At 41.3% G+C, this 26,921-nt stretch overlaps 1 protein-coding gene across 3 annotated transcripts in view; it reads left to right on the forward strand.

Annotated features, from left to right (window-relative positions):
* The window catches only part of ADGRG1 (adhesion G protein-coupled receptor G1), a 75,857-nt gene extending 49,509 nt beyond the window's left edge, over positions 1-26,348 (forward strand). For all 3 annotated transcript variants that reach the window (XM_074285859.1, XM_074285858.1, XM_074285860.1), the window contains exons 2-14: positions 10,850-10,945; positions 11,940-12,365; positions 13,348-13,477; positions 14,871-15,012; positions 15,346-15,477; positions 16,261-16,377; positions 16,943-16,988; positions 17,895-17,998; positions 18,091-18,209; positions 19,244-19,512; positions 20,510-20,618; positions 21,039-21,307; positions 24,687-26,348. In XM_074285859.1, the coding sequence (XP_074141960.1) occupies positions 10,873-10,945; positions 11,940-12,365; positions 13,348-13,477; positions 14,871-15,012; positions 15,346-15,477; positions 16,261-16,377; positions 16,943-16,988; positions 17,895-17,998; positions 18,091-18,209; positions 19,244-19,512; positions 20,510-20,618; positions 21,039-21,307; positions 24,687-24,814 (2,064 nt within the window). In that variant the 5' untranslated portion in view covers positions 10,850-10,872 and the 3' untranslated portion in view covers positions 24,815-26,348. The remainder of the gene's footprint in view (positions 1-10,849; positions 10,946-11,939; positions 12,366-13,347; positions 13,478-14,870; positions 15,013-15,345; positions 15,478-16,260; positions 16,378-16,942; positions 16,989-17,894; positions 17,999-18,090; positions 18,210-19,243; positions 19,513-20,509; positions 20,619-21,038; positions 21,308-24,686) is intronic.
* Positions 26,349-26,921: the final 573 nt, after the last annotated feature.

The following is a 26,921-nucleotide window of genomic DNA, read 5'->3' on the forward strand; positions in this document are numbered from 1 at the left end:
ATTCTCTGCTTCCTACGGGCTCCTCTCCCTTTCCCTAGACTCACCAAAAAGAATTAGGGAGGCCAATCCACTTAGAAAGGGAAATTTTTTACTATATCTCAAAGGCAGGCATAGTTTTTATAATCATACACTGATTTGGGCTATCTGTGTTATTCATTCATTCAGGGAAATCTTAGTCAATCATCTCTCTGCACCAAACTCTGATAAAAGCGTATCCAAAAATGACTATATTATGAAGTCCCAAATCATTTAAGAAGGAAGGAAGAAAAGAAGGAGAGAGTGAGAGGGACAAAGGAAGGGAGGGAGGAAAAAAGGGAGGAAAGGAGAGAGGAACAAAAGAAGGGAAGGAGGGAGGGGGAGAGAAGAAGAAAAAAGAAAGAAAAGAAAAGAAGAAGGAATAAAAGGAAGGAAAGAAGAAAGTAAAAAGAAGAAGGAAAGAGAGTCTTATGAGAGATCTTCATTCAGTTTATCCTATTCAGAAGGAAGGGAGGGAGGAAAGAAGGAAGGGGGAGAGAGAGGAACTTAATAAAAGCCTACTATGTGCTAAGTACTTTATAAATATCAAAACTGATCTTCAAAACAGGCTTGAGAGGTAGAGGCCATTATTTCCTCCATTTTACAGAGGAGGAAACTAAAGCAGACAGTGTTCATGACTAGGGTCACATAGCTAGTAAGGGTCTGAAGCAGGATTTAAACTCCTACTCAAGGGGCAAAGTTTATTGAAAGTAATGGTATGCCATTACAAAGTGGACTGAATTGTAAGGGAATTCAGTTAAAAAAAAAACAACAATTAAAAAAAAAAAAAAACAGAAGCAAGGAGTGACAATTTATCCAGCTTCTACCATAGATATGCTAATTCTGTAGCTCAAGAAGTAATCTCCAGATGAATTGAGGGTGGTCTCCAAAATTTGATTATCACTGACCAGATTATCACTCAGCAATGAACTGCAGCAGAAATAGTCTATTCAGAATCAGACAGATTGGACATTTCCTGGGGCAGACACCAAAGCCAAAAGTCCCAGGATTTCCTGACTTGTAGTTAGAACAAAAGCCCCCCAAGGTCAGGAGACCACAAAATCACATTACTCCACTAGCACGACAAGGCTAGAAGTTAATAGTCAGGAATTTGGTGGAAGGAGAGCTTCAAGAGGCTAGAAAGTAGTAAAAGTTTATTGGGGGATATGTACTTTTAGAAGTAGATTATTTTTATTATTTTAATTGATATTTTATATTATATTTTATAAGAGATTATTCTCTGCTACCAAGGAAGTTGAATTGGTAGATTTCTGGAGCTCAGGGGTTCTGAGCTACATTAGGGCTAAAGTTGATCTGTTGTCTATAATTAGTCTGACTCCAATATGGTGACCCTCTGGAAGCAGGGGCCATATAGGGAGGGATAGACTGGCCCATGTTGGAAAGAGAGCAAGTCAAAGCTTCCATGAAGATCAGCACAAGGATTAGGTCCATGGCTGGCCTGGGATAGATAGGGAAAGTGAGATAGGAGGAAGGGAGGAGGCAGAGAGATGAATGGAGAGCAATGTGATGTAGGCTTGGGGTGTGAGAACTTGGCTCACATCTTTATTAACTTAAGAGACCTTAGGCAAATAAATTTCTTTTTCTAGGTCTCATCTCCCCATCTGTAAAACCAGTGGTTTGGACCAGGTCAGGTCTTTTAAAAAATCTTTTCCTCTTATTTCCTCTCTCTACTCATTAGCAAATTTTTTAAAAAAGAAGAAAAAAACAAACAAAACAAAACAAATCTCTCTAACCTGAGATATTTCAAGTAGTCCATGACTCTAGAATTTTAAATGTTTGAATAACTCCCTATGTAATTGATTACCATTATAATCCTATGTGCTTTACATTATGTTTTTTTTTTAAAAAACATTATTCTAAGAAAGGGTGTCCACTGTCCCTGATACAAAGAGATTAAGAAGCTCTAGATGATAGCCATCCTGGAAAGCAATTTGTAACTGTGTCCAAAAAGTTACCAAACTGCATATTCCTTTTGACTCAGCTATACTTCTACTGGGCCTATTCCCCCCTCCAAAAAATAAATAAATAAAGGAAAGAAGAAAAAGATCAATATGTACAAAAATATTTACTGTAGCTCTTTTCCTGGTAACCCAAAATTAGAAACTAGGGGGCCATCCTCCCATTGGGAAATGGATAAATACATTATGCTATATGAATGTAATGGAATTATGCCACAAGAAATGATGAAATGGACAATTTCAGAGGAAACTGGAAAAACTTCTCTGAACCAATGCAGATCAAGGGAACAGAAATAAGAGAATAATTTATACAATAATGATAACCTGACAGAGAAAAATAACCACAAATGGCTATAGAACTTCCATCAATGAAATGATAAATCATGAGTCCAAAAGAATGAAGATGAAACATACCATTCGCCTCCTGACAGAAAGGAAAACGGTGAACCTAAGATGCAGAAAGAGACATATACTTTTAGACAAGGATTTGTTTTTGCCAATCTCTACCAATGCATGGAAAGATTTTTTTTCCTACTTTTTAAAAAAAATTGCTAATGAGTAGAGAGGGGTAATGAGAGGAAAAGATTTTTTAAAAGACTTGTCACTTAAAAATAATAAATAAACTTTAATAATTAATATGTATTTAAGTAATGTATAATTTTAATTTGTCAAATTTCTATTCATTTAAACAATATTTAATAAATATTTAAAATAATTATCTAATAAATTATTTTAAAAGCACAAGCTCTTGTAAAATGTTTTTTTTTTAAAAAGACACTTAGATTAGATGATCTCAAAGGTCTTTTCCAACTCTCACATCATATGATTTTGTTATGTGAATAAGACCCCTGTCCCTAAGGAACTCACACTTTCAAAGCCTTCAAAGAGAGGAACTTTGATCTGGACCTGATTCTCATCACCAAGAAGATCCATGGGTTGCTAAGATCAAACTGATTGAGGCCTTTGGAGGAAAGTCACTCTCCATCTTAGAATTGGAATTGTGGAAATGTAAGCCAAGTATTGTCATACATCCACACTAAATATGGAGAAGGAACTTCTCAAAGGGCTCATAGAAAGGATGGAGAGGATACTTTGGACTACCATTTTACAAAGAAGTCATTCTTAAGAGGAAGAGCTGGTTTGACATAATGAGGTTCTGAAGATATAAAGACAAAGAATTCCAATGAATAAGAAAATAGGAAATTTACATAAATCAAGGATCTTCACATTTCCTTTGTCATGGACCCCTTTGGCAATTAATCTGGTAAAGCCTTCTCAGAATAAGTTTTGAAATGCAAGTATATAGATTATAAGGGAAACCAATTAAATTTAATAATTATTTTTTTAAAAAACAAGTTAAAAAACACAAGAAACACAAATTCATCTAAAAAAATTTGAGTGCATAGGGAATCAATTTTCCAACTTAGATTTTTTTAAGTTTATAAAGATTTAAGCAAATACAGAAAATGAAGAATAAATAGCATGAGATGGTCCTCTAAAAATAGTGTCAGAGAGGCAGCTAGTTGGTGTAGTGGATAGAGCACCAGCCCTGAAGTTAGGAGGACCTGAGTTCGATTCTGATCTCAGATACTGAACACTAGCTGTGTGATCCTGGGCAAGTTACTTAACCCCAATTGATTGGTCAAAAAAAATAGTGTCAGAACTCAGAATAAACTAAATATATCAAAGAAAGCTAAGGACAAAAAATAGGGTATTTTTAGCTGAATTGGAGGAAACAGGCAGGGAATAATGGATGAATAGGATGATAATAATGGATGACAAGGAGAAGACAAAACAACTCAGGTCTTTGTCTATCTCTCTGATAAGGAGAATAATCTTTAGACTTGAAAGGATGTTACAAAAATAAAAAGAATAATGGGAAGTTGACAATCAGGATTTTACAGAGAGATAGTTAGTACCTACCTGCCCTTGGTGAGCTCAGGACAGATGAATTCTATCTTTTGATCCAACTCCCATTCCCAGTTAACAAGCATTTACCTTCTCTCCCTCCTACCTTCTCCCTTCAAAAAAACAAAAGAAGGGAAAACAAAAATTTGGGGCAAAATGTGCATAGTTAAGTGAAACAAATTCTTACATAAGCCATATAAACATGTCGATTTTATTCTTCCTTGAGTCCATTGTCTCTCTATCAGGAAGGAGGTAGACAGAAAGTTTGATCATTGGTCTTCTGGAATCATAGTTGGTCATTACACTGATCAGAAGTCATAAGACTTTCAAAATTGTTTGTCTTTACACTGTTGTTGCCATTGTATAAATAATTCTCTTGGTTCTACTCACTCTCCTCTCCATCAATTCATAAAAGTCTTTTCAGATTTTTCTGAAACTCCCCTTTCCACTATTTCTTATGGCACAATGACTATTTTACAGTCTGTCAGCTTGACATAAGGAAAGCTGTCCTGCTATTTAGACTATCCAGAAGAGAAATGGGATGTCCTCAGAGATTAGTATCTTCCTTTTTTAGATAAAGGCTGATTGACTACTTTCCAGGTGGTGATGTAGAAGGCACTCCTATCTAAGGATGGTTTAATGGGTGGACTCTAAGGTCATTTTCATCTCTTCAGTTTTGTCAGTTCTTTCCAGACTATCAAAGGACCCAGTCTTAATCTGAAGCCCGGACTTTGCTGCCATGATACCAAAATTGTTTTCATACCCAGTAGGAGCATGACCCCTCCAGAAGTCTCTTTTCTTCTCTTAGAACAGGGTATTTGATCTGGGGTCCACCAACTGCTTGGGGATAGATTTCATGAAATCCATGAAATTGTTAGGGAAAATATTGCATCTTACTGTCACTGACTTCTAACTGAAATTTAACATTTTCTTCAACTATGAAAGTAGAATATCATCCTGAAAAGGGAGGCATCAGACTCTCAAAAATGGTCAATGACACAAAGTAAAATGAAATACTTCTGTTTTTGAGCCTTGTTCACTTCTGTCTAACTCTTTGTGACCTCATTTGGGGTTTTCATGGCAGGGATATTAGAGTGGTTTGCCATTTCCTTCTCCAGCTCTTTTATAGATGAGGAAACTGAGGCAAAGTGAAGTAACCTTCCTGGGATACACAGCTATTAAGTGTCTGAGGCTGGATTTGCACTCAGGAAGAGAACCTAGTGTTCTATCACCCTGTGGATGTCATTGGCCCTCTTCCAAAACACAAGATGGACAACAATCCATGGCACTACTCATCAGACTCTGTAAAAGAAAGGATGGTTAATGATGGCGAATAAAGGGAAAAGACAACCATGTTGCAAGAATATAAGATAATGGATATAAAGCATTTTGCAGATCTTAATAATATAAATGTGTTCTATTGTTCAGAACCAATCCAACCCTGAGGAGAGGTGAGAAGCACAAAGAAAGCCACCCAGAAACTATCAGGGACTGCCACCTAGAAGGACAATATGAACAGACAGCTCTCCTTCTTCTGAGAGAATTGGAGATATGGGGGGGTCAGCCCCAAATCTCAGTGTATCCCAGCTCCTATTTGCTGGCTGCAGGCATCTGTCCATGGAGGGAGAACCTGCTCTACTCCTCTTGGCAATGAGAGCTATCTTTCTGTCCCACCCTTTGGCTGTCATGGCTTCCTCAGTGAGATAGCAGCTAGGGTATGACCAGTGGTAATAATTGCCCTGTAACCTGGGCTGGGCTCTGGCCCAGGAAGACAGCTGATGGAGGAGAAGGCCCTTGGGCAGCTGGTACTAAAATAATTCCGAAGTTTTATACATATAATCAGCTCACCATTCACCCATCCAACTGTTATCACCTAGCCAAAATGGTCTGAGGTCACTGCCCGCCCCATCTACCCCGCCAAATGCCCTTTTATCACTTAGAGAATATGCAGATGGAATTCCCTCTACAGGAAGAATTGGAGAGCAGGAAGAGACCCACTTCATATAGTGTTTGACACATAGCAAATACTTGAAAGAAATGCTTTCAGATTCATTCATTCATTCATTTCAATGGTCATCTGGAGTAATCATTACACCAAAGGAATTCTCACTGATTGCCATGTCTGAGAAGTGGTCTGCTTAGGGAGCTCCAAAGAGGGAGAAATGACCATCCCTTGGAGCAGCTCTTGGTACTTTGGGACAGCTGGAATCACTAGGAAGGTTTACCTGAAGCCAAATCCAAATTTGTCTTTTTGCAGCTTCCCCCCCACCCCAACTCCTGGTTCTGTTCTATAATAGAACAAGTCAAGTTGATCCTTCAAACACTGCAAGACCCCATCACTCCCACCCTTTCCAGTCTCTTTGTACCTTACACCCTCGCAAGGGCCCTGCGATCCAACAACACTGGCATCCTTGCTGTTTCTTGCAAGGAAATTCCATCTCAAATCTTGGCATTTTCTAGGGCTATCCCCATGCCTGAAACGCTCTCCTTCTGCATATCCTCCTGGCTTCTCCAACTTCCTTCAAGTGCCAGTAAACATCCACCTTCTACAGGAAGCCTTCTCCAATCCTTCTTCATCCCAGCGCCTTCCCTGTGTTGATCATTTCCTATTTGTCCCATATCTTGTTTGTTCCAATTGTTTGCATTCTGTATCTCCCATTAGATGAAGCTCTTTGAGGGCAGGGACTGTCTTTCCCCTTTTTTGTTTAGCTAATACTTACAAACTTTTCTACCAAACTAATAATTCCCTGTTCCTTCAACCCAGTCTTCTGCCATGGACTCAGGGTCCTTTATTGTTCAGGTTATATCTCTTCAGTTTACCCACAATGCTAAGAACCAAGGACAATTCTAGGGAGAGAGATTGAGCTAGACATTATCTCTGAAGTCCCTATTGAGATGTTATGGCTCTGAATAGCCTTTGATATGTTATCTCACTGCCCTTGGATTATTGTTTTGTGAACCTTATCTCTCACTTGTGCCCAGTTGAACACATAGGGCGAGTTCTGTAAATACTTAATGAGCTGAATTACCTACTCAGTCAGTTAAAGACATTGCTGAGTGGCCCATTCAGTGATGGAGTGAACTGTGAGTGGACAGCGGAATTTGTGCTCAACTCTACTTTCATTTACTATTTTTGAATTGGGGAAAAACATTCTAAAACTCAGTTTTACTTCTCTCAATTCCCACCCATCTAGAGCAGGAAGAGAAACCAGGAAGTGGATGGTCAATTGAAGAGTTGGGGGGGGGGGGGATATAAAAGAGGAAAGAAACATAATTCCTATTCATTTGACTGTCCCAGCTTTAATGCAGGAGATGGTGCTTAATTTTATACTATTTTGAAATCTGGATTCTCTGACTTCAATACCTTTTAGATCCTCAAATGGGAGGCAGAAAGAGCAGTGGTTTGAGCTCTGATTGATAAAACCCTAGGTATGCTATTAACAGACAATGTGATGTTGGTAAGACTGAGGTCTCATCTTTGTTATCTGTAAGATGGAAAGGTTGAACTAGATGATAATAGTTTATATAAGTGTTTCAAAGATCATAAAGAATCCTGATACTGTATATTGTTATTGTTTTACAGATGAAGAAATTAAAATTCATAAATGACTAGACTTATACAACTAGTAATGGCTTTAAATTTTATGTTTCCATTGGACCAAGTTGCTTCTCAAATAATCCATAATCCCTCTCGGCTCTGACATCCTCAATTCTAAGGTCCGTCCATCTCTGACTTTCTGTGTTCTAAGATCCCTCCCAGATATGATACTCTGCATTTTAAGGTTCTTCCATCTCCAACATTCTCTGTTCTAAAATCCCTCCCAGCTCTGACATACTAAGATCTAAGACCCCTTCCAACTCTGACGTTCTTTCTCTAAGTTCCACATCCTGAGCTGTGATATTGTATATTCTGAGGTCTCTTCTAGCTTTGACCTTGTATGTGCTGAGGTCCCTTCTATCACCTGGTGCATCCAAGTCTACATGGAAAGAAGTCATACTTTGAATAGTGAGATGTTGATTTTCTCTATTCCTGGTGCATTGTAGGCAAGAGGGATGGCCAAGACAAAGGGACGGCTGGGAGAGATGGAATAGAGTGTATGATGACCTCCACAGTATGTTGGGAGTAGAACAATAAAGTTATAAAGACAGGTTGGGGAAGGTCATAGAGGACTTTACATGGCTAGGGTGGGAGAGGGCATCTGACCCAAGTTGTGCAGGGGTACTCCCATGGATACCTCTCAGATGTGGGGCATGGCTTACCCAAATTCATAAAGGAAAGAGTGGACATTTACCCCACATTCAGGAAACAGCTGTCTTCCATTTTCCCTGGAGTAGAGAATGACCAAAAGGCTGTGAAATGATATCAGACAGGGAGCTGAGAGCCATCTGGTGAAGACTTAGAAGCCAATTTGCATTTAATTTTGGAGATAATTCTCCTGATTCCAGGCCAGTACTCCTAAATTCAAATCTATCCTCAGACACTTTCTAGCTGTGTGACCCTGCACAAGTCATTTAACTGTTTACCTCAGTTTTTCCAGATGTAAAGTGAGTTGGAGAAAGAAAAGGCAAACCACTCCATTATCTTTGCCAAGAAAATCCCAAATGGAAATCATGAAGAGTTGAACACAACTAAAAAATGACTCAACAAAAATTGTTAGAATATTTTCCTGAATTAAATTCAAATTTTCCAATTTGTCACTTCCATCCATTGCTCTGCAACTAATTAATCCAGTCCCTCTGGACACTCAATAGTTTTTTGTGTTCTTCTTAAACTTCAGTGCCAAGTACATAGTACTCCCTACATAAGGTCAGATAGAAGCAGAATAGAATGGGTTGTTGCTGTGTCCAAGCCATGTCCAATTCTTTATGACCCCTTTTGGAGGTTTTATTGACAAAGATATTGGAGTGATTTGCCTTTTCCTTCTTGATCCTATTTTACAGATGAAAAGTCTGAAGGAAACAGAATTAAAATTTATCTGAGGTCATACAGCTAATAAGTATCTAAAGTCAGATTTGAACTTAAGTCACCGGGCCTGGGGCTCTATCCATTGCACTACGTAGCTATCCTGAGTGGGCATTAATTATCACCTTCCCATTCCTGGAAACCACACCTCTATTAATGTAACCCCAGGAAAGCATCATCCAGCTGACTCATATTGAATTTACAGAACAGTAAAACCCTGAGGACTTTCTGAGAGTGGCAGATTAGAGTGGGATTGTTGTCATTCAGTCATTTCAGTTGGGCCCCCATTATTCTAAGGCAGTCTTTTTTTATTAAAACTTTTTATTTACAAAACATGCATGGATAATTTTTCAACATTGACCCTTGAAAAACTTTGTATTTCAAATTTTCCCTTCTTTCCCCCCACTCCCTTCTCTAAATGGCAAGTAATCCAATATATGTTAAACATAGTAAAACTATATGTAAATCGAATATAGGCATACATATTTATACAATTATCTTGCTGCACAAGAAAAATCTGATCAAAAAAGAAGAAAAGTAAGAAAGAACACAAAATGCAAGCAAACAACAAACAAAGCAAAAAGAAAATAAAAAGAGGGAAAATTTTATGTGGTGATCCACTCTCAGTTCCCAAAGTTCTTTCTCTGGATGTAGATGGTTCTCTTCATCACAAGATCATTGGATCCTCTCATTGTTGAAGAGAGCCATGTCCATTGATCATCCTATAATCTTGTTGTTTCCATGTATAATGATCTCTTTGTCCTGCTTACTTCATCTCCAGGCCTCTCTGACATCATCCTGCTCGTCATTTCTTACAGAACAATAATATTCCATAACATTCATATACCACAACTTATTCAGCCATTCCCCAACTGTTGGGCATCCACTCAGTCTCCAGTTTCTGGCACTACAAAGAGGGCTGCCACAAACATTTTTGCACATGGGTGTCCCTTTCCCTCCTTTATGATCTCTTTGGATATAAGAGAGGCAGAGCCTTGACAGAGATACTAGCATAGTTTGCCATTTCCTTCTCATTTTATAGACGAGAAAACTGAGGCAAGGAGAGTTAAGTGGCTTGCCCAGAGTCATACCTCCAGTAAGTGTATGAAGTCAGATTTGAACTCAGGAAGATGAGTCTTTCTGATTCCATTTGGGTTTTCTTGGAACCACTGGGTGGTACAGGGGATGCAACAATGGATGAGTTATTATTGGGAGGATCAAATGAATGTAAAGCACTTTGAAACATATTATTATTGCTCTTATCATCATCATTATTATCTCAAAACCCCATAATGGAGAGAAAAGTGCCATTTGACTCAATAGTCTGATTTCGTTCAATGCTGATATTCCGTTAAGTCCACTCATCTCTTCGGGTCCAGGTTTCCACCTCTTTGTTAATCGAAGGGACAATTGAAGTTGGCCTCCATATCTAGGGCCCCAGATCTTCCCTAAGAGTCCCAGTATAATTACCTGGGATAATTTGACCATTTAAAGAAACCACAGACCAAGCAATAGGCGTAAAACAAGCTTTGTGACATTGGGAGAGGGAAATGAATGAGCCATGGCTCCCCCTTGTGACAGAAGGTTGAAGAGCTGTCCAGATGGGGTCCCTTCTCCTCCAGTCCCAGGCTTGGGACCTCTTTGTTCGTTCTCCTTTACTTTCCTCTCACTCTGGGGTTTCTGGGCTCTGCAGCTGTCCCAAGCCCTAACCCCACTCTGTGGCTGGAAACATAGGAGACTACTTGTGATGATTAGGAAGGCAGTGAGGTAGACATTGGGAAGGAACTCGGGAGACCCAGTCTCACAGAGGCTGTCCAACCCAGCCCTCTTATTTTACAGATGAGGGAACTGAGGCCATCTGGGGTTAAGTGATTGGGAAGTTTATGAGTTGAGATGAGAACAAAGGGATTCCTGACTCCACGGCCCCCAGAAAGGGAAAAAATACCAAGATAAAGGTTGATGCTGATCTTGATTTTTTTTTCAGGTGGTGACCTCCCTGTGATACTGATGAGGAACATGGAGGGTCAGTCATTTCCTAAGGTGGCAGTTTTCCATATGAGTCTGTTCTTCCTCTTCCAAGGTATTGTGTCCTTCCTCTTCTCTGAGCATCCCTTCCCTAGATGGACCCTCCCTGAGTGCTTCATTTTCCAGAATCTGCTTCTTTCCATTGTAAGGGTAATTCTAACTGGCACAGAAAACATGGCAAAGGGGAAAGCTTCCCCTGCTAGAGTTAGTCAGGAGAACTGGCTCTACCACTGATTCCCAGTGTGACTTTAGAAGAATTATATTCCTTCTCTAGACCTCAGTTTCCCCATCTGTAAAAGAAGTGGTCTCTCTAGAAGTTCTGGCCTTTTTACCTTATGAATAGGTAGGGAAGGGTTGAGCAGGAGGGAGAGAATTTGGAAGTCAAAAAGAAATTCAAAGAATATTTAAAATTAATGAATGAAATGAGAGAATTTGACTCAATGACCTTTCCATATCCTCCCTCTTCTTGGGCCTTACCACTCTGACTTCCTAAGCCTTCTTCTCCCAAATCCTACTATTTATTCCATAACTTCTACTGAGTAGAATAGAAAAGTTTGCAATCTAGCCACAGTACTGTGCTCCTTCCATAGTAAATGCTTAATAAATACTCGCTAGGTTCATTTTATCCAATGATCTTTCTTCTTTCTTTTCCTTTCTCCATTTTACAAATTGGGAAAGTGAGGCCCAGAAAACAATGTGTATAGAACTTTAAATAGTCTGTAAAAATCTTTAAATAAGGGCATTGCAGGAAATTTACTGCTCAATAGAGACCATGAAATAGTGGGGTTGGGAAAAGGAGGCTTAGAAAATCAGGATGGTGAGGTCCAAAGAACAGGAAGGTCCAAAATATCTGGGGCTGGAAGGCACTTCAGAGGTCATCGAGTGAAATCCTCTCGTTTCATTTCATTTATTTCTTCATTCATTTCAGACGAGGGGCCTGGCTCTCACACTGCCTTGCTGGGCAGAAAAAGAGGCAGTCCAGATACACCGAATTCTTCCACATCCATGCTGAGTTTCCTGATATATCTCCATCTTCTTCTGTTCCACAGGGACACAGGGCAGTAACCACAAAGATGAGTTCAGGTTCTGTGGGGAAAGGAACCAGACCCATTCCAGCAGCCTGAACTACGTTCAAGGCCATTCTCACCACATTGTCATTGAGAATACAGAGAACTCCTTAACAATCAAGGCTCCGTTTCCTGCCAAAGACTCCCTGTCCTGGCACTTCCCTTCTCCCCGAGGCCCGTATCATTTTTGCCTCTATTGGCTTCCAAATGCTGAGAAGCTCCAACTCACTTATGGCAAGACCACTTATGTGCTGAGTGACCAGGCCCGCAAGTTCCTGTGCTTCAGCAGCCTCGAGGTTGCAGATTTGGCACAGGAGCCCTTATTGCTCAACCCTTCCTACAGCTCTTGGAGAAAACCACAGAACACCAGCCTTCTGAGTAGCCATCGATACACCTTCCACTTCCATGGTAATGATGGGAGGTGGGCACAGGACCTGAAGGGCTGGGGTTGGAGCTGGGGCTGGGAAGATTTCATTCTTAATCCTCCTCCATTCTTTGAGTTTCTCCCCTTTCCAATTCTGCATCTCTGCTGAGATGGATAGAATTATTTAAGTAGAAATAAGAGAAAGTGGGTTCCTCATCCCTGGGGTCTAATTCCTCAGGCTGAGTACTAGGGAGGTATACAAGGTGCTTTGTGTGAGGGATACAAAGATAGATGATACAAGACTCTCCCCTAAAGGATCTTATAATCTAATGGAAAAGAAGGAGGAGGCATTTATATAAACAAGAAAGCCATTTACGTGAATAAATACCTTATGAGGGAGGAAAAGGCAAGTGCAAAGAGAAGTCCAGATCAAATTCTGTAAGACATTTGAGAAGGGAGAGTCACTTTAAACCAGGGGATGAGAGAAGGTTTCATGGAGGAGGTGACCTTGAGTTATTTGGACCCAAAGAATAAGTAGGTTACAATCTAATCCATTTTTTCTCTTTTTGTATCCCCAATGTTTAGCATGGTGCTTGGCACATAGTAGGTGCTTAATAAGTATCGATTGACTGGTTGATGTATAAGCCTATTGATTTGAAGATGATAGTCTTTCTCTTTTTTTGTATCCCTAATATTTAACACAGTGTTTTGGCACATAGTAGGTGCTTAATATTGATTGGCTGATTGATTATGAACCTCTTGGTTTGGAATCTTTTTCTCTTTTTGTATTCCCAATGTTTAGCACTGTGCTTGGCACATAGTAGGTGCTTAATAAATTTTGATTGACTGATTGATGTATGAGCCTATTAGTTTGAAGATTAATCTGATTTAGGCTCCTCAATATCTAAAACAACTGGTCTCCTTGGCCAAGTTGGTGGAAGCATCCCCACTCCATTCGGGTGGAGAGGAGCAGGTAGAGAGTGGATAATGGATCCCACCTTAACTGCAACTCCCTGTCCTCCTCAGATCCCCCTGGTGATGTCTTTTCTCACAATGCGTCAGTGGACATGTGCGAGCTGAAACGAGAACTACAGTCACTTAGCATGCTCTTGAGCAACCCTGGAAAGGCCGGCAGGAAGCCGACCTCCAACAGCAAGTGAGTACGCCAACAGCATCTGGCATTGCGCCAGAGGGGTTGAGCAAAGAGAACACGGGGCTTATCACTGGCTGGCCTTGGAAAGGTCCCCAGCCACAGGGTCCCCAAGGGGTGGGGTGGAAGAAAGAGGCTGAAAGGGAAAATGAGGAAAATTTGAGTCATATTTCCTGGAATCAGGAAGCATTGAGTTATATTTCCTAGAATCACAAAATTCTAGATTTGGAAAAAATCCAGACCAATCCACATATGAAAAGGCATCCCCACCTGGGGAATGGCCATGTGACCTCTGCTTAAGATGGGGAGCTCATTACTTTCTGAGGTCTTCCAATTTTCTTTCCTCTTTATCAGAAAGATCTGTGGTCATGTGAAAAAGGGCTGCCCCTTATTGACTGAGACCCTCGGCAAGTCCTTTGTCCTTGGCAGACCTGAGCCTGTCACTCTGTAAAAGGGGAGGTCATATCAGGCTGAACTTGAAACTTTTGTAAAATTCCGTTTCCACCCTAGAGAACATCTGAGTTCTTCTTTCAGAACGTGGGCTGTTCCTACCTTCGTGGGAGTCCTGGACTTCTGGGGCAGACTGGTGGTGCCTTTGGAGCCCTCCTCAAAAATAATGTTTTAAATGTAGATTCAGGGTTAGAAAGGAAGCCAGTTACATTGAAATGCAATTATCAATTTTTTTAAGGGAAACCAAAGAATGGCTTACCCAAAGTCATACTGAGAGTTAGGGAGAGAGGTGGACTTAAAGCCTAAATTTTTCTCCTTCTCTCCCAGGACACTCTGACTTCTCAACTCAGTCTCCTGAGCTCCCTGATTTCTTTTAAATGCCAACTAAAATCCTACTTCTACAGGAAGCCTTCCTCAATCCCTTTTAGCTCCAGTGCCTTCCCTTGGTTGATTATTTCCTATTTACCTTATATGTACTTTTTTTTTTTTTGCTTATTATCTTTCTCATTAAATTGTGAGCTCCTGAGAGTCTTTTGTCTTAGTCTTAGCACATAGTAGGTGTTTAATAAACATTTATTGATCGATCCCACTCTCCCTTTTCCCACTGCTGTTCTGTCGCTTCTCTCTAGGTGTTCCTCCAGGTTTTGCCTCCCTTGCTTTTCTGCTTCTCTTTACTTCTTCCTTTCTTCCATTCTGAACCTTTCTTGGTGTGTGTCTCCCTGAACCATTTCCTTTTTCTCTCCTACAATAATAGGAATAAGCAGAGTTGATAGTTCCAGGGTGCTTGAAGGTTCACAGAGCTATATGGAAACTCCATGTTGGAGAAATTAAATGGCTTTCTCTGCTTGTTGGTAGCAGATGCAGGAGCCCAGGTCCTCTGATCACAAAATCCCATGCTCTTTCCACAACAGAAAGGCTTCAGCAACTGTTCTCTTTTCTTACTCTCTAGACATCTCCAGAACTTAGAGTCAAAGTTGGTGGGCGTACACTTCAATGGGGATAAGGCTTCCTTTGAGGAGGAGAAGATTAATGTCACTGTGTGGAAACTGAGGCCAGAAGTGAAGGATCTGCACATCCATTCCAAAGTGAAGGTCGGTATCTGGGCAGTCAGATGAGGAAAGAAGAGGGGAAAGGGGAATGGAGGAGAAGAAGGGCTAGAATCGGGAATTGGTTCCAAGACAGATCCGGGAAGAAGTCTGGGGTCGGTAAAAGCCAGCTGGCTCTCTCAGTTCCTAAGCTCAGAATGGACTAGGGTGGAGTTATTCCTCTTTCCCATTTCTAGAGCTGCTGTCTCAAGGTTGTATGGTTCCAGGTGGTCTTGGTTTCTTGGTCCCATCCCACTTCCTGTCCCGTGGGATCTGGCTCCTTTGTCGCTCCCATGCCTGCTGCTTCAGGAGGTGATGGCCATTCTTTGGATTTTGCAGGTGGAACAGAACACGGTGCAAAAGTACTCCGTGAAGCTGCCCGGTGCCCTCTTCGCAAAGGCCAAAGGCAGGCGAGGAGAAGCTAACAAGAGGCTCCTTCTCGTGGATTTTAGCAGCCAGGCCCTATTCCAGGTACCCTGGCTGAGCAGCTGTCTCGATTTTCCCTTTCTGGGAGGGAAAAGCAGTTCCCAGCAGTGTGTTGGGGGAGGAGAACAATGGAATCAGGGGACTAAAATGCAATGAATCATAATAATAATTATTCCCATTACTGTATCATTTTCCTTACAACACCCCTGACTCTCAAAGCCAGTATTACCCCTGGGCAGAATAGGGGGCCACCTATTCAGTGACTTGAGATGCCAAAAAAAGATTTTGACCCTCCACTACTACCTCTTGCTTTCCATACTTACAGTCCTTTTATGGGAAAGCCATCTTTCATTCCACAGTGAGAGGTTGAGCTTCAAATGCAACTCGCCCTGGTTGGGGTAGGGAGTAAGGGGGCTCTCATAGTAACTTAGGTCCTCCTCCATTTACAGGTGTAGATAGTGGGAGTGGGAAGAGAACAAGTAGGGGAGGGAGGGAGCAAAGAGACACTGCAGAGGTGGAGGAGGGCAAAGGGAAGACAAGGTTGGTAAGGGAGTTTCAGAAAATAAGCTTGGCCTTCTTCTCAGTTTTGCTATAAAACTTCCCAGACCCATTCAGCAGCATGATGAGGGGGAGGATGAATGCAAGAATGGCAACCTAAGATCATTGAGTCCATTTGGACCAATCCTCACATTTATAAATGAGGAATATGAGACTCAGAAGAGTTAAGTGATTTTTCTAAGATTGCACAGCCAATCAATAACAGACACAGGCGAAGATGCCATCATCAGTAGAGAGAGGTAACAAATTTTCCCTTCCCTTTGTCTTCAGGATAAAAACTCCAGCCAAGTCCTTGGGGAGAAAGTCCTGGGTATTGTTGTACAGAACACCAAGGTGTCCAACCTTCAGGAGCCCGTGGTCCTTACCTTCTGGCACCAGCCACAACCGGTGAGTAGAACAAGCTCCTTCTGGAGAGGATAGGGTACTTGTAGGGGGTGTCGTCCATCTGGTCTACCTGCTTTAAAGTAGAGCCTTTCTCTCCACAGTAGATCAGGGAAGTGCTTAAGACTCATGGTGTTTTATCATGAATTTGAATGAATGAATGATTAGGATCTGGACTTAGAAGGAACCTTAGATACCATCTAATCTAAGCTCCTCATTCCAAAGTAGAGAAAATTAAGAATCAGTGAAGGGAAGTGATTTAGTCACTTCTAGTAAGTGATGGAGTAAGTGGATAGTAGTAAGTGATGGAGCCAAGAAAGACTCATTGCTTTCCTTTAAAACTCTCATCTCCCTGCCTCAATTTCTTTCTTCCCCCAACTTATCTGTCTATGGCATTGCTGCCCATTTTGGTTGAGTTAGCCAGTCAATTCTATCTAGAAAGATGAGTCATGAAAACTTAGAATTAAATTAATCTGAAATCCAGACCTGCCTCCCCTCCCTTAGTTACCTAATTCCCTGAGCTGTAAGGAAAGCTGAGGATAACAAATACAAACCTTTTCTTTTTTTACAGAAGAACGTGACCCTCCAGTGTGTGTTCTGGGAAGATAACTCAGAACGTAAGTATGGAGAGAGTGAGCAGGGGACTTCTCAGTATTAGGTTAATCCCTGGAATAGAACCTTAAATTGGGTTATATTTAAAAGATAGAAGCAACTGGAATGAGCAGAGACCTGGGAAATTTTGAGCAGGGTTTGAAAGTAGGAGATGGAGAAGATTCCGACAAGAGGGAAAAAAAAATCCCTGGATCAGAGATCTGGAAGTTCAAGAGGATACTGAAGTACAAAAAGTTTAAGTGATATGCCCGGTGTTGAAGGGCTAGTCTGAGACAGAGGCAGGAGAAGGCACCAATCAGTAGAAGGAGGTCTCCAGGTTTATCTTTCCTATGTCTTCAAGAGAAAAACTATTCTATAATTTAGGATTTGAATCCAAGTGCCGGGGTTCCAAAACCAGTCTTTCTGCACTGAGCCACACTGCTGGCTTGTGAGGCAGATAGAATAAAGATTCTAAACTGGGATTGAAAATAGCTAATAAAGGAATCAGAAAGATTTAAGCCGAGCAAAGACAGGATCCAGGGAGGGAATGGAGAAGACTCAGACGTGAAACTAGAAATCAGAAATTTGAGTTTAAAACCTAAAACCGATGAATGAAATTAGAGAAATTGTTCCCTTTAGAGGGGTTGGGTTTCTGGAAGGGTTGGGCTCAACTTCAGGAGAACCTGACTTTTGGAGGGAGTAGGAAACTTAGTCTGCCCCAAACCACCTATCATTAGCTTTAGATGCTTTATGTCATGTCCCCAAAACTAATCAGAGCAGAACCCCTCTGCTGTTCCCAAACCAGTTTTCTTGATTAGAGTGAAGATTCAGAGCTAATTCTAAGTAAAGAGAGATCTCATGGGGAAATCCCCACAAGGTCCCCCACGAGGGGTTGGAACTGACCTGCCTGAGTCCCTACCATCTCTTCTCAGCTGGAAGCCCAGGGAGTTGGAGTGATTCTGGCTGCAAGACCAAGGTGGGGGAGACAAACACTTCCTGTTTCTGCAACCATCTGACTTACTTTGCTGTACTGATGGTGAGTCACGATACAGGCCCCACCCTGCCCTTCCCAAACTGCCTTCTTGCCCATCTCTCTGGTCTGATCACAATGTCCCTTTCCCATCACAGGTGTCCTCCGTGGAAATGGATGTCGTCCACAAGCACTATCTCACTCTGCTTTCCTACATCGGCTGTGTCATCTCAGCCTTGGCCTGCATCCTGACCATTGCCATTTACTTGTTCTCCCGGTATGGATCCGCTTGGGCTCTGGAGGAGGGGGTGGGGGGACTGTGGGAGAAAAGGAGAAGGGAGGTCCTCCCTTGCAGCATTTCCTCAAAGTCCAGAAATCCATGTACTCACAAAAATAATGAGCCTATTTTCCACGATTCCATAATTAACCTTGATTTCAGAGTCTATAGCAATTAACACTGTTGAGATGTTCCTTGGCAGTGACATATATATTGGGCTTTTGTAAACAGAACCCTATTTTGAGAACCCTGGGAGAGCTAATTACTTAAAGGAGCCATATGATCATCCCCCTTAATTTACCTATTATCAACATACCAATTAGTTAATTGAAGTCACAAAATTAGGGGTCAAGTAAAATCTAAACATGAAGGGGACCTTAGAAGGCTCCACTCCTGTTACAGATAAGGAAATGAAGGCTTGGTTAAGTTACCCAAGGCTGAACAAGCAGTAAATAGCAGAACTGGGACATGAACTTAGCTCTTGTGTCCCTGAGTTCAGTGCTCCAACGGGAGCTGTTTCCACTGTAACCCACTCCCTCTGATACAATTGTATGGAGGAGGCAGACTCACTAACTCCCAGGAGCTGTCCAAAGTCTAGAGGAGGAACCAAGGAGCTGTCCAGATAGTCCAAACTTCAGACCTAGGGCTGATCCTAGATAGATAGTAGGATCTTAGAACTGGAAAGGACTTCAGAGATTAGTTAGACTCACCGGCTAGTTTGCAAGTGGAGAGAGCAACGTTCAGAGAAACTTATCTAGGTGATCCCTAGCAAGGACCTAGCAGAACTGGTTGCAAACCAAACCCAGATGAAGTCCACCATTCTCCTCATTGGGGGTTTGTGTGTGGCTCAGCCCATCCTAAAGTGTCAAGGATGCCATCCTTACAGTAAGCTGGATTTGAACGCTAATTCTACTCCTTTGGTCCCTGGGTGACAGTGGATGGACTACCCCAGTTCTTCCTCTGTCGAGTAAATGGGTCAGAGCAGTTATCTCTCCACCTCCCACCGCCATTAAATCCCATGGTTTCTCCTTCAGGAGAAAGCAGAGAGACTACACCATCAAAGTCCACATGAACCTCCTGCTCTCCGTCTTCTTCCTGGACCTGAGCTTTCTACTCAGTGAACCTGTGGCTCTCCTGGAGAATGAGTTGGGCTGTCAGATCAGCGCCATCTTCCTGCACTTCTCTCTGCTGGCTTGCCTCACTTGGATGGGCATCGAAGGCTATAATCTCTATCGACTGGTGGTGGAAGTCTTCAGCACCTATGTCCATGGCTACTTGGCCAAGCTGTGCCTCGTGGGCTGGGGTGAGCAGGCGGGCTGAGCCTGGGGGAGGATGTCCGGTTGGGGAAGATGAGACAGGGGAAAGTGGAGGAGGTTACATGGGAGCAAGTGACTGCATCTTGATCCTGAAGAAAGAGTTTTATATTGGTCATATTGATGTACTAAAGACTACTCTTTCTACCCTGAAATAACTTCTTTCCTTGATTCTCTTGGCTGTACTATTGCACTACTTTAGTTCATCTATCCATCATTGTTTTACTCATCCAACCATTATTTTGTTTTTTAAATTTTTAATAATAGTTTTTTTATTTTCAAAATATATGCAGATAGTTTTCAACATTCACCTTCGCAAAACCTTATGCTCCAAATTTTTCTTCCTCCCTTTCCCCCACTGTCTTCCCTAGACAGAAAGTAATCCAATATAGATTAAACATGTGCAATCCTTCCAAACATACTTCTAAACATATTAATTATCCACCTTATTGTCCATGGTACTGGATTCAAATGCCTCTTCTATTTCTTGCTCCTTGAATGATCTTGGCAAATAATTCCCCTGACCCTCAGTTCTCTCAATAGGGCTTGGCTTGGTGGCCTTTAACGTCCCTTCCATTTCTACATCTATGACCTCTGACCTTTCCCCTCAGTCATTTAGGCTTATGGACTTTTCTCTAAGTAACTTTTATTCTTTCTCACTTGGCAGCTTCTTTCTTCCTCAGGATGGAGAGAGTTCAGAAAAATGTCAGGCGATTTTTCTAAGGGGTCTTCCTAAAATTTCAGTCTTAAAGATGTTTTATTTCATGCTTTCTCTTCATCTTCAAGAAACTCAATTATCCTTCCCTAAAGATCAAAATATTTGTAGGGGGGGGTCTCCCAGCAGGCTCCTCTTCCCTACCTTCCTCAGCAGCACCACACATTGACCCCAGTGGTTGCCATGCAGTAAGAGCTGGGTTGGGCAAGTGGGGTGGGAGATCAAAGGCTGTCTGGGAAGGATGTAATTCTGGGTTCTTTTTCTCTCTCCAGGACTCCCTATCTTTTTGGTGACAGTGACAGCATTGGTGGATGGGGAGAACTATGGCTCCATCATACTCACCGTCCAGAAGTCATCTGAAGATATTATCTACCCTTCCATGTATGTGGCCAATAGGGATGGTATGGGAGAGAGAAGAGAAATTAGGGGGCCCTCTAGTTCTTATCCCCCTCCTCACAGCTGTTCTATAGGCTGTTCATAGACAATTAAATATGTATCCCCCTCCCCCGCCCAATCTGCCAGTGATCTTCAGTTTTTCACCCAAATCCTATTACCGGCATCACTGTTTCTACTTTTTTAAATGCCCAGCATCCTTCTGCTGACCCCTGTCTTCTCTCTTGTGAAACTGGTAGAAGCTCCAGATTTAACTCTCTCCTCATGTAACTAATTATGACAGGTCTAAGACTGATTTCAGGTGTCCTAGTTCCTAGTTCTGAGCTTTTTTCCCCAAGATAGGCTCTTAGTCTCAGTTTTCTTTTTTTTTCTTGTCCCTTCCCATCCTGTTCCTTGGGCATCCTGCAGGTGCTGGATCAGGGACCCTATCGTCAGCTACATCATGAACCTGGGCTACTTCTGCCTGGTGTTTCTGTTTAACGCTGTGATGCTGGGCACCATGACAGTGCAGATACTGCGGCTGAACCAACGTGGCCAGAAGTGGCAGCATGCCCTCACCCTGCTGGGGCTCAGCCTTGTCCTGGGCATCCCTTGGGCTTTGGTCTTTTTTGCCTTCACTTCTGGCATGTTCCAGTTGGTTGTGCTTTATCTCTTCAGCATTATCACCTCCTTCCAAGGTGGGTACGCGTCCTTCTCTGTCCCTTCTCCCCAAAGTCAACTTGGGCCTACAGGAAGAACAGTGAGGGCTTCCTGCCCCTTGCTATTCCCCTCCAGACCAGTAGGTGACCCCACCCTGATCCAATGTCTCTGTCCAATATAGAAGAGAATAATAAGATGAGATGTTGGGCTAGCTGACCTCTAAGATCCTTTAAGATGCTCTAAGTCAAAGTCTTCTGACCCTTCTTTCTTCTCTTGACATTCCTGGTAGTATGGCACAATGGAGAAAACACTAGAATTGAAGAGAGAAAGACTTGGATTCAAATCCTAACTAACTGTATAACTTTGGTCAAATGTCTTAATGTCTCTGGTCTAAGTTTCCTCATCTGTAAAATGAGGGGGTCTGGTTAGACTCAATGACCTCTAGGGTCCCTAAATCTTATTCTATCAATCAATAGGTATTTTTGTCCTTTCAGTTTTTAAAATGTATATTATTTTTAACATTCATTATTTTAAAAATTAAGTTCCAAATTCTCTCCCTTCCTCCAGCCGCTCTCTCACCCATTGAGAAGGCAAAAATTTAATATTGATTATGCATGAGAAGTCATATTTCCCCATTAACTAAATTAAAGAACTTCTAATCCAAAGTTTCTTAAACTGAATGTGGAGGGGTCATAGAATTATGATTTATTATGAGTAAATGTTTGATTTGTATACCTATTTTATATACCCATATACCCAGGGTCACATAAAAATTTCTCTGGTGAAAAGAGGTTGTAAGTGGAAAAAGTTTAAGACGCTCTGTCCTAATCTACTGGGATTGAGTGGGGGAAAGTTACAATGTGCATACAAATAAACATAAAATATATGATATCTAATTTTTATATTGCTCTTTAAGATTGGCAAAATACTTGTTTAATCTTCCCCACAAACTTGGGAGATAGTTGCTATCATTACTGCCAGTTTACAGATGGGGACTGACAAACAAAAAGATTTAGTGAAATTTTAGATGGCTCAATGGATAGCATTCCAGACCTGAAGCTGAAAGACTTTATCTTTCTGAATTCAAAGTTATGTGATCCTGGTCAAATCAATTAACCCATTTGCCTCAGTTTCTTCATCTATAAAATGAGCTTGAAAAAGAAATGGCAAACCACTCTAGTATCTCTGCCTGGAATTCCCAAATGGGGTCATAAAGAGTCAAATATAACTGAATAATAATTTTTTTTCTTTAAAGGAGGAAAGCACCAATATTTGGAGGCATCCTAGAAAAGCCTTCTATAGTCACTTACTAAGTGACATCTACTCTAGGTCTGGTCCTAGATGACACTGGGGTAGATAAGGGAGAAGGCACAATCACAGAAAGGACTTTAGAGTATATCTAGCCCAAACATCTCATTTTATAGATGAAGAGAATGAGGTTCAGAGAAGGTGTGATTTTGCTTAAGGTCACATAGGTTGCCATGCCGGGATTCAAATCTATATCTCCAGACTCTCAACCCAGGGTCCTTTATACGTGCCCATTTCTTTTCATTGAGTACCTGTCAGGATAGTACCTCACACTCAGAAAATTCAATATCTATATAATACAGCAAATGATTAAAATGGGGAATTGTGTAGTTCAGACCATCACCAGGGGTTCTTTTTTGTAGCTTTTTATTTACAAGATATATGCATGGTAATTTTTCATCATTGACAGTCACAAAACCCTATGTTCCAACTTTTCCCCTCCTTCCCCCCAACCCCTTCCCCCAGATGTCAGGTTGACCAATACATGTTAAATATATTAAAGTATATGTTAAATACAATATATGTACACATATTTATACAGTTATCTTGCTGCATAAGAAAAATTGGACTTTGAAATAATATACAATTAGCCTATGAAGGAAATAAAAAATGCAGGCAGACAAAAATAGAGGGGTTGGGAATTCTATGTAGTGGTTCATAGTCACCTCCCAGAGTTCTTTTTCTGGATGTAGCTGGTTCAGTTCATTACTGCTCTATTGGAACTGATCTGGTTCATCTCATTGTTGGAGAGGGCCACATCCATCAGAATTGATCCTCATATAGTATTGTTGTTGAAGTTTACAATGATCTCCTGGTCCTGCTCATTTCACTCAGCATCAGTTCATGGAAGTCTCTCCAGGCCTTTCTGAAATCATCCTGCTGGTCATTTCTTACAGAACAATAATATTCCATAATATTCATATCCACAATTTATTTAGCCATTCTCCAATTGATGGGCATCCACTCAGTTTCCAGTTTCTGGCCACTACAAAGAGGGCTGCCACAAACATTCTTACACATACAGGTCCCTTTCCCTTCTTTATGATCTCTTTGGGATATAAGCCCAGTAGTAACACTGCAGGATCAAAGGGTATGCACAGTTTGATAACTTTTTGAGCATAGTTCCAAATGGCTGGATGTATTCACGATTCCACCAGTTTTCCCCCATGTCCTCCAACATTCCACATTATCTTTTCCTGTCATCCTAGCCTATCTGACAGGTATGTAGTCATATCTCAGAGTTGTCTTAATTTGCATTTCTATGATTAATAATAACTTGGAGCATCTTTTCATATGGCTAGAAATAGTTTCAATTTCTTCATTTGAAAATTGTCTGTTCATATCCTTTGACCATTTATCAATTGGAGAATGGCTTGATTTCTTATAAATTAGAGTCAATTCTCTCTATATTTTAGAAATAAGCCCTTTATCAGAACCTTTGACTGTAAAAATGTTTTCCCAGTTTATTGCTTCCCTTCTAATCTTATCTGCATTAGTTTTGTTTGTACAAAAACTTTTCAATTTGATATAATCAAAATTTTCTATTTTGTGATCAATAATGATCTCTAGTTCTTTGGTCACAAATTCCTTCCTCTTCTACAGGTCTGAGAGGTAAACTAACCTATGTTCTTCTAATTTATTTATAATCTCATTCTTTATGCCTACATCATGAACCCATTTTGATCTTATCTTGGTGTACGGTGTTAAGTGTGGGTCCATGCCTAGTTTCTGCCATACTAGTTTCCAATTTTCCCAGCAGTTTTTGTCAAACAGTGAATTCTTATCTCAAAAGTTGGGGTCTTTGGGTTTGCCAAACACTAGATTGCCATAGTTATTCACTTTTTTGTCTTGTGAACCTAACCTATTCCACCGATCAACTAGTCTATTTCTTAGCCAATACCAAAGGGTTTTGGTAACCGCTTCAGCAGAACCACTGCTGTAGTGGTTCTGAGTAAGGGAAAAACAGAAATGAGCCCAAAATGTCCAAGATGGATTTATAGAAGTATTAGGAGTCGTAGATAAATGGCATTAGGATTGGGACTTGAAGGCAAGGGTAGGTCTGGATAGCCCACTCCCCCATTCACTCTCTCTGTCTCTCCCTCTCCTCAGGATTCCTGATCTTCCTCTGGTACTGGTCCATGAAGCTCCAGGCCCGGGGCCCCTCCCCTCTGAAGAGCACCTCGGACAGTGTCAAGTTACCCATCAATTCTGGGAGCACTTCTGGCAGCCGCATCTAGGCACTGAGGGGACCTACATTCCCACCCCAGAGAAGTGAAGAGTTTCAAGGAGAAAACCAGTTTTTCCTGCTCCTCTTTCCTACTTCTCCCACCTCTCACTACCCTTGGTTCATGTGTGGACTTTCTCAGTCTCTCTCACTGGACTTCTCTTTCACAGTCTTGATAAATGTTCTGGGGTTTTAGTGGAACAGAAAAATGGGAGACTTTCTCTGGCCCCAAGAGTGACTTATGATGACTATGGAGAGAAGGAAAGACATGTGACGCATGTGATAAAAGTCATCTTTAGTGGTTGGGTGGGGGAAGAGAAGCTAATAGGCTTGAATGGCATGATGGGAGAAGAGAAATGGGATGCTTTCTTGGCTGTTGACATTTGTCAGCTGTTCTATAATCCCACCCTAAGGCTAAAGCTTGAGACTGAGTTTTAGACACTTCAACTTAATCTTGTTTCAGCTTTAGCTTGGAGACCACACCAAGAATATCCCTTGATCCATTCTCAGAAGGAACCAAAAGGTTAGTTCTAGGTAAATAGTCTAGACTGAACTACTTTTTTCTGAGTTTGTTTCAGATTTCAGCTCAAGATGTAGTGGGGGAACAATTCTAACAATTAAAGTTACCCCAAAATGGAATAGACTGCCTCATGATGTAGTAGGTAAAAGTGTTCAAGTAGAAGGCCAATGATCAAATATTTGTCATTTTTTCAGATGGAATCCCAGCAAGCTCAGAGTGCTATATATAGAAGGTCATGGATTTCTCCAGATCAACCATAACCTGGGTCTGGGGGTGACTTCTCAGGTCCCAACTCATTCCTTCCTTCTCCTGTCCCAGTAATGACACAAGGCAGAAATGTCTGTCAATGCTCAGATATTGATAGATCTAGAAAGCTTCTGCCATCCTCTGCCTCCTAGTCCAACAGCATAGAGTTATGGAGCATCTTTCCCTGCGATTTCCCTCCCATTCTGAAATTAAGAGCCCTTAGCCAAAATCCCACCATCACCATTCTCATTTTTATCCATTTTTTTCTAATATGAGGTCAAATCAAAATGCTCCATGGGAAATAGTGAAGAGTGTTTGTGTGTGTGTGTGTGTGTGTGTGTGTGTGTGTGTGTGTGTGTGTGTGTGTGTGTGTGTTATCTGGAGGTCAAAAATGAATAAGGGGAGAGAGAATCCTCTCATTTTTACAACTAGGGAAACTGAGGACCAGAGAGGGCTGTGACATATGATGGTCACAGAGTCAGGCAGAGATCTTTGCTCCTTCTCTACTACACTGCCTTTTCACCAGACCAAATCTCCCTTCTGAGCCCCCAAGAACAGCCAGGAGTGGGAAATTGTGGTCTAGAGTCTTGTCTCCTCCAGAGACAACCTCTCACTCTTCCCATCTCCAATGGGTCCACCATCTTGGGATAACTTTTTCTTAGCTGTCATGCACTGTGCTCATTGTATATATTTTTACATGTTGTACATAGTCTGTGATTTTAATCAAAAACACTCCTTCCTCTGATGTTGTAAACCAACATTAAAGAATATCTGTTGTCAACCTTCCCAGATTTCTTTGAAACTACTCTGCCTCTCCCCCAAAAAACCCTGTCCCCAAATAGATGGATGCATGATGGAAAATAATTCAATCAAGTAAAAGGAAGATTAGTCCTTCATTAACCACACCACAGAAAAAGCATTTCGGATCCAGAAAATTGGGATGAGATTGGGAGGAGGGGACCGCAACTACAACACAATTTATCACTTTTCAAATATATTTGTGTCTTCTGACAAAAGTTGGATCATCAATTTTAGAGAAAAAGGTCTGTAGTGAACTGGATGTTCTGGGTGTGAACTGGAATCTGAGGACCTGGGGTTCAGATCTCTCCCACTGTGATCTCCCTGACTCTGTGTCCTCATCTGTAAGAAGGCATCGGGATAGACAACCTTTGAGATCTCTTTTCAACTCTAAATCTACCATGTCATGAAATCCACCTTGCTTATTTTGCAGATGAGGAAACATCTGGCAGCTGGTACTAGAATGACTTGTCCAAAGTGATAATGGCAAACTTGGTATTTGAACCCAGGTGCTCTGCTTTCAGACTATGTTGCTTCTTAGTAAAAAAAAAAAAAA

The sequence above is a fragment of the Sminthopsis crassicaudata genome, chromosome 2, assembly GCF_048593235.1.
Source record: "Sminthopsis crassicaudata isolate SCR6 chromosome 2, ASM4859323v1, whole genome shotgun sequence".
Lineage (NCBI taxonomy): Eukaryota > Metazoa > Chordata > Mammalia > Dasyuromorphia > Dasyuridae > Sminthopsis > Sminthopsis crassicaudata.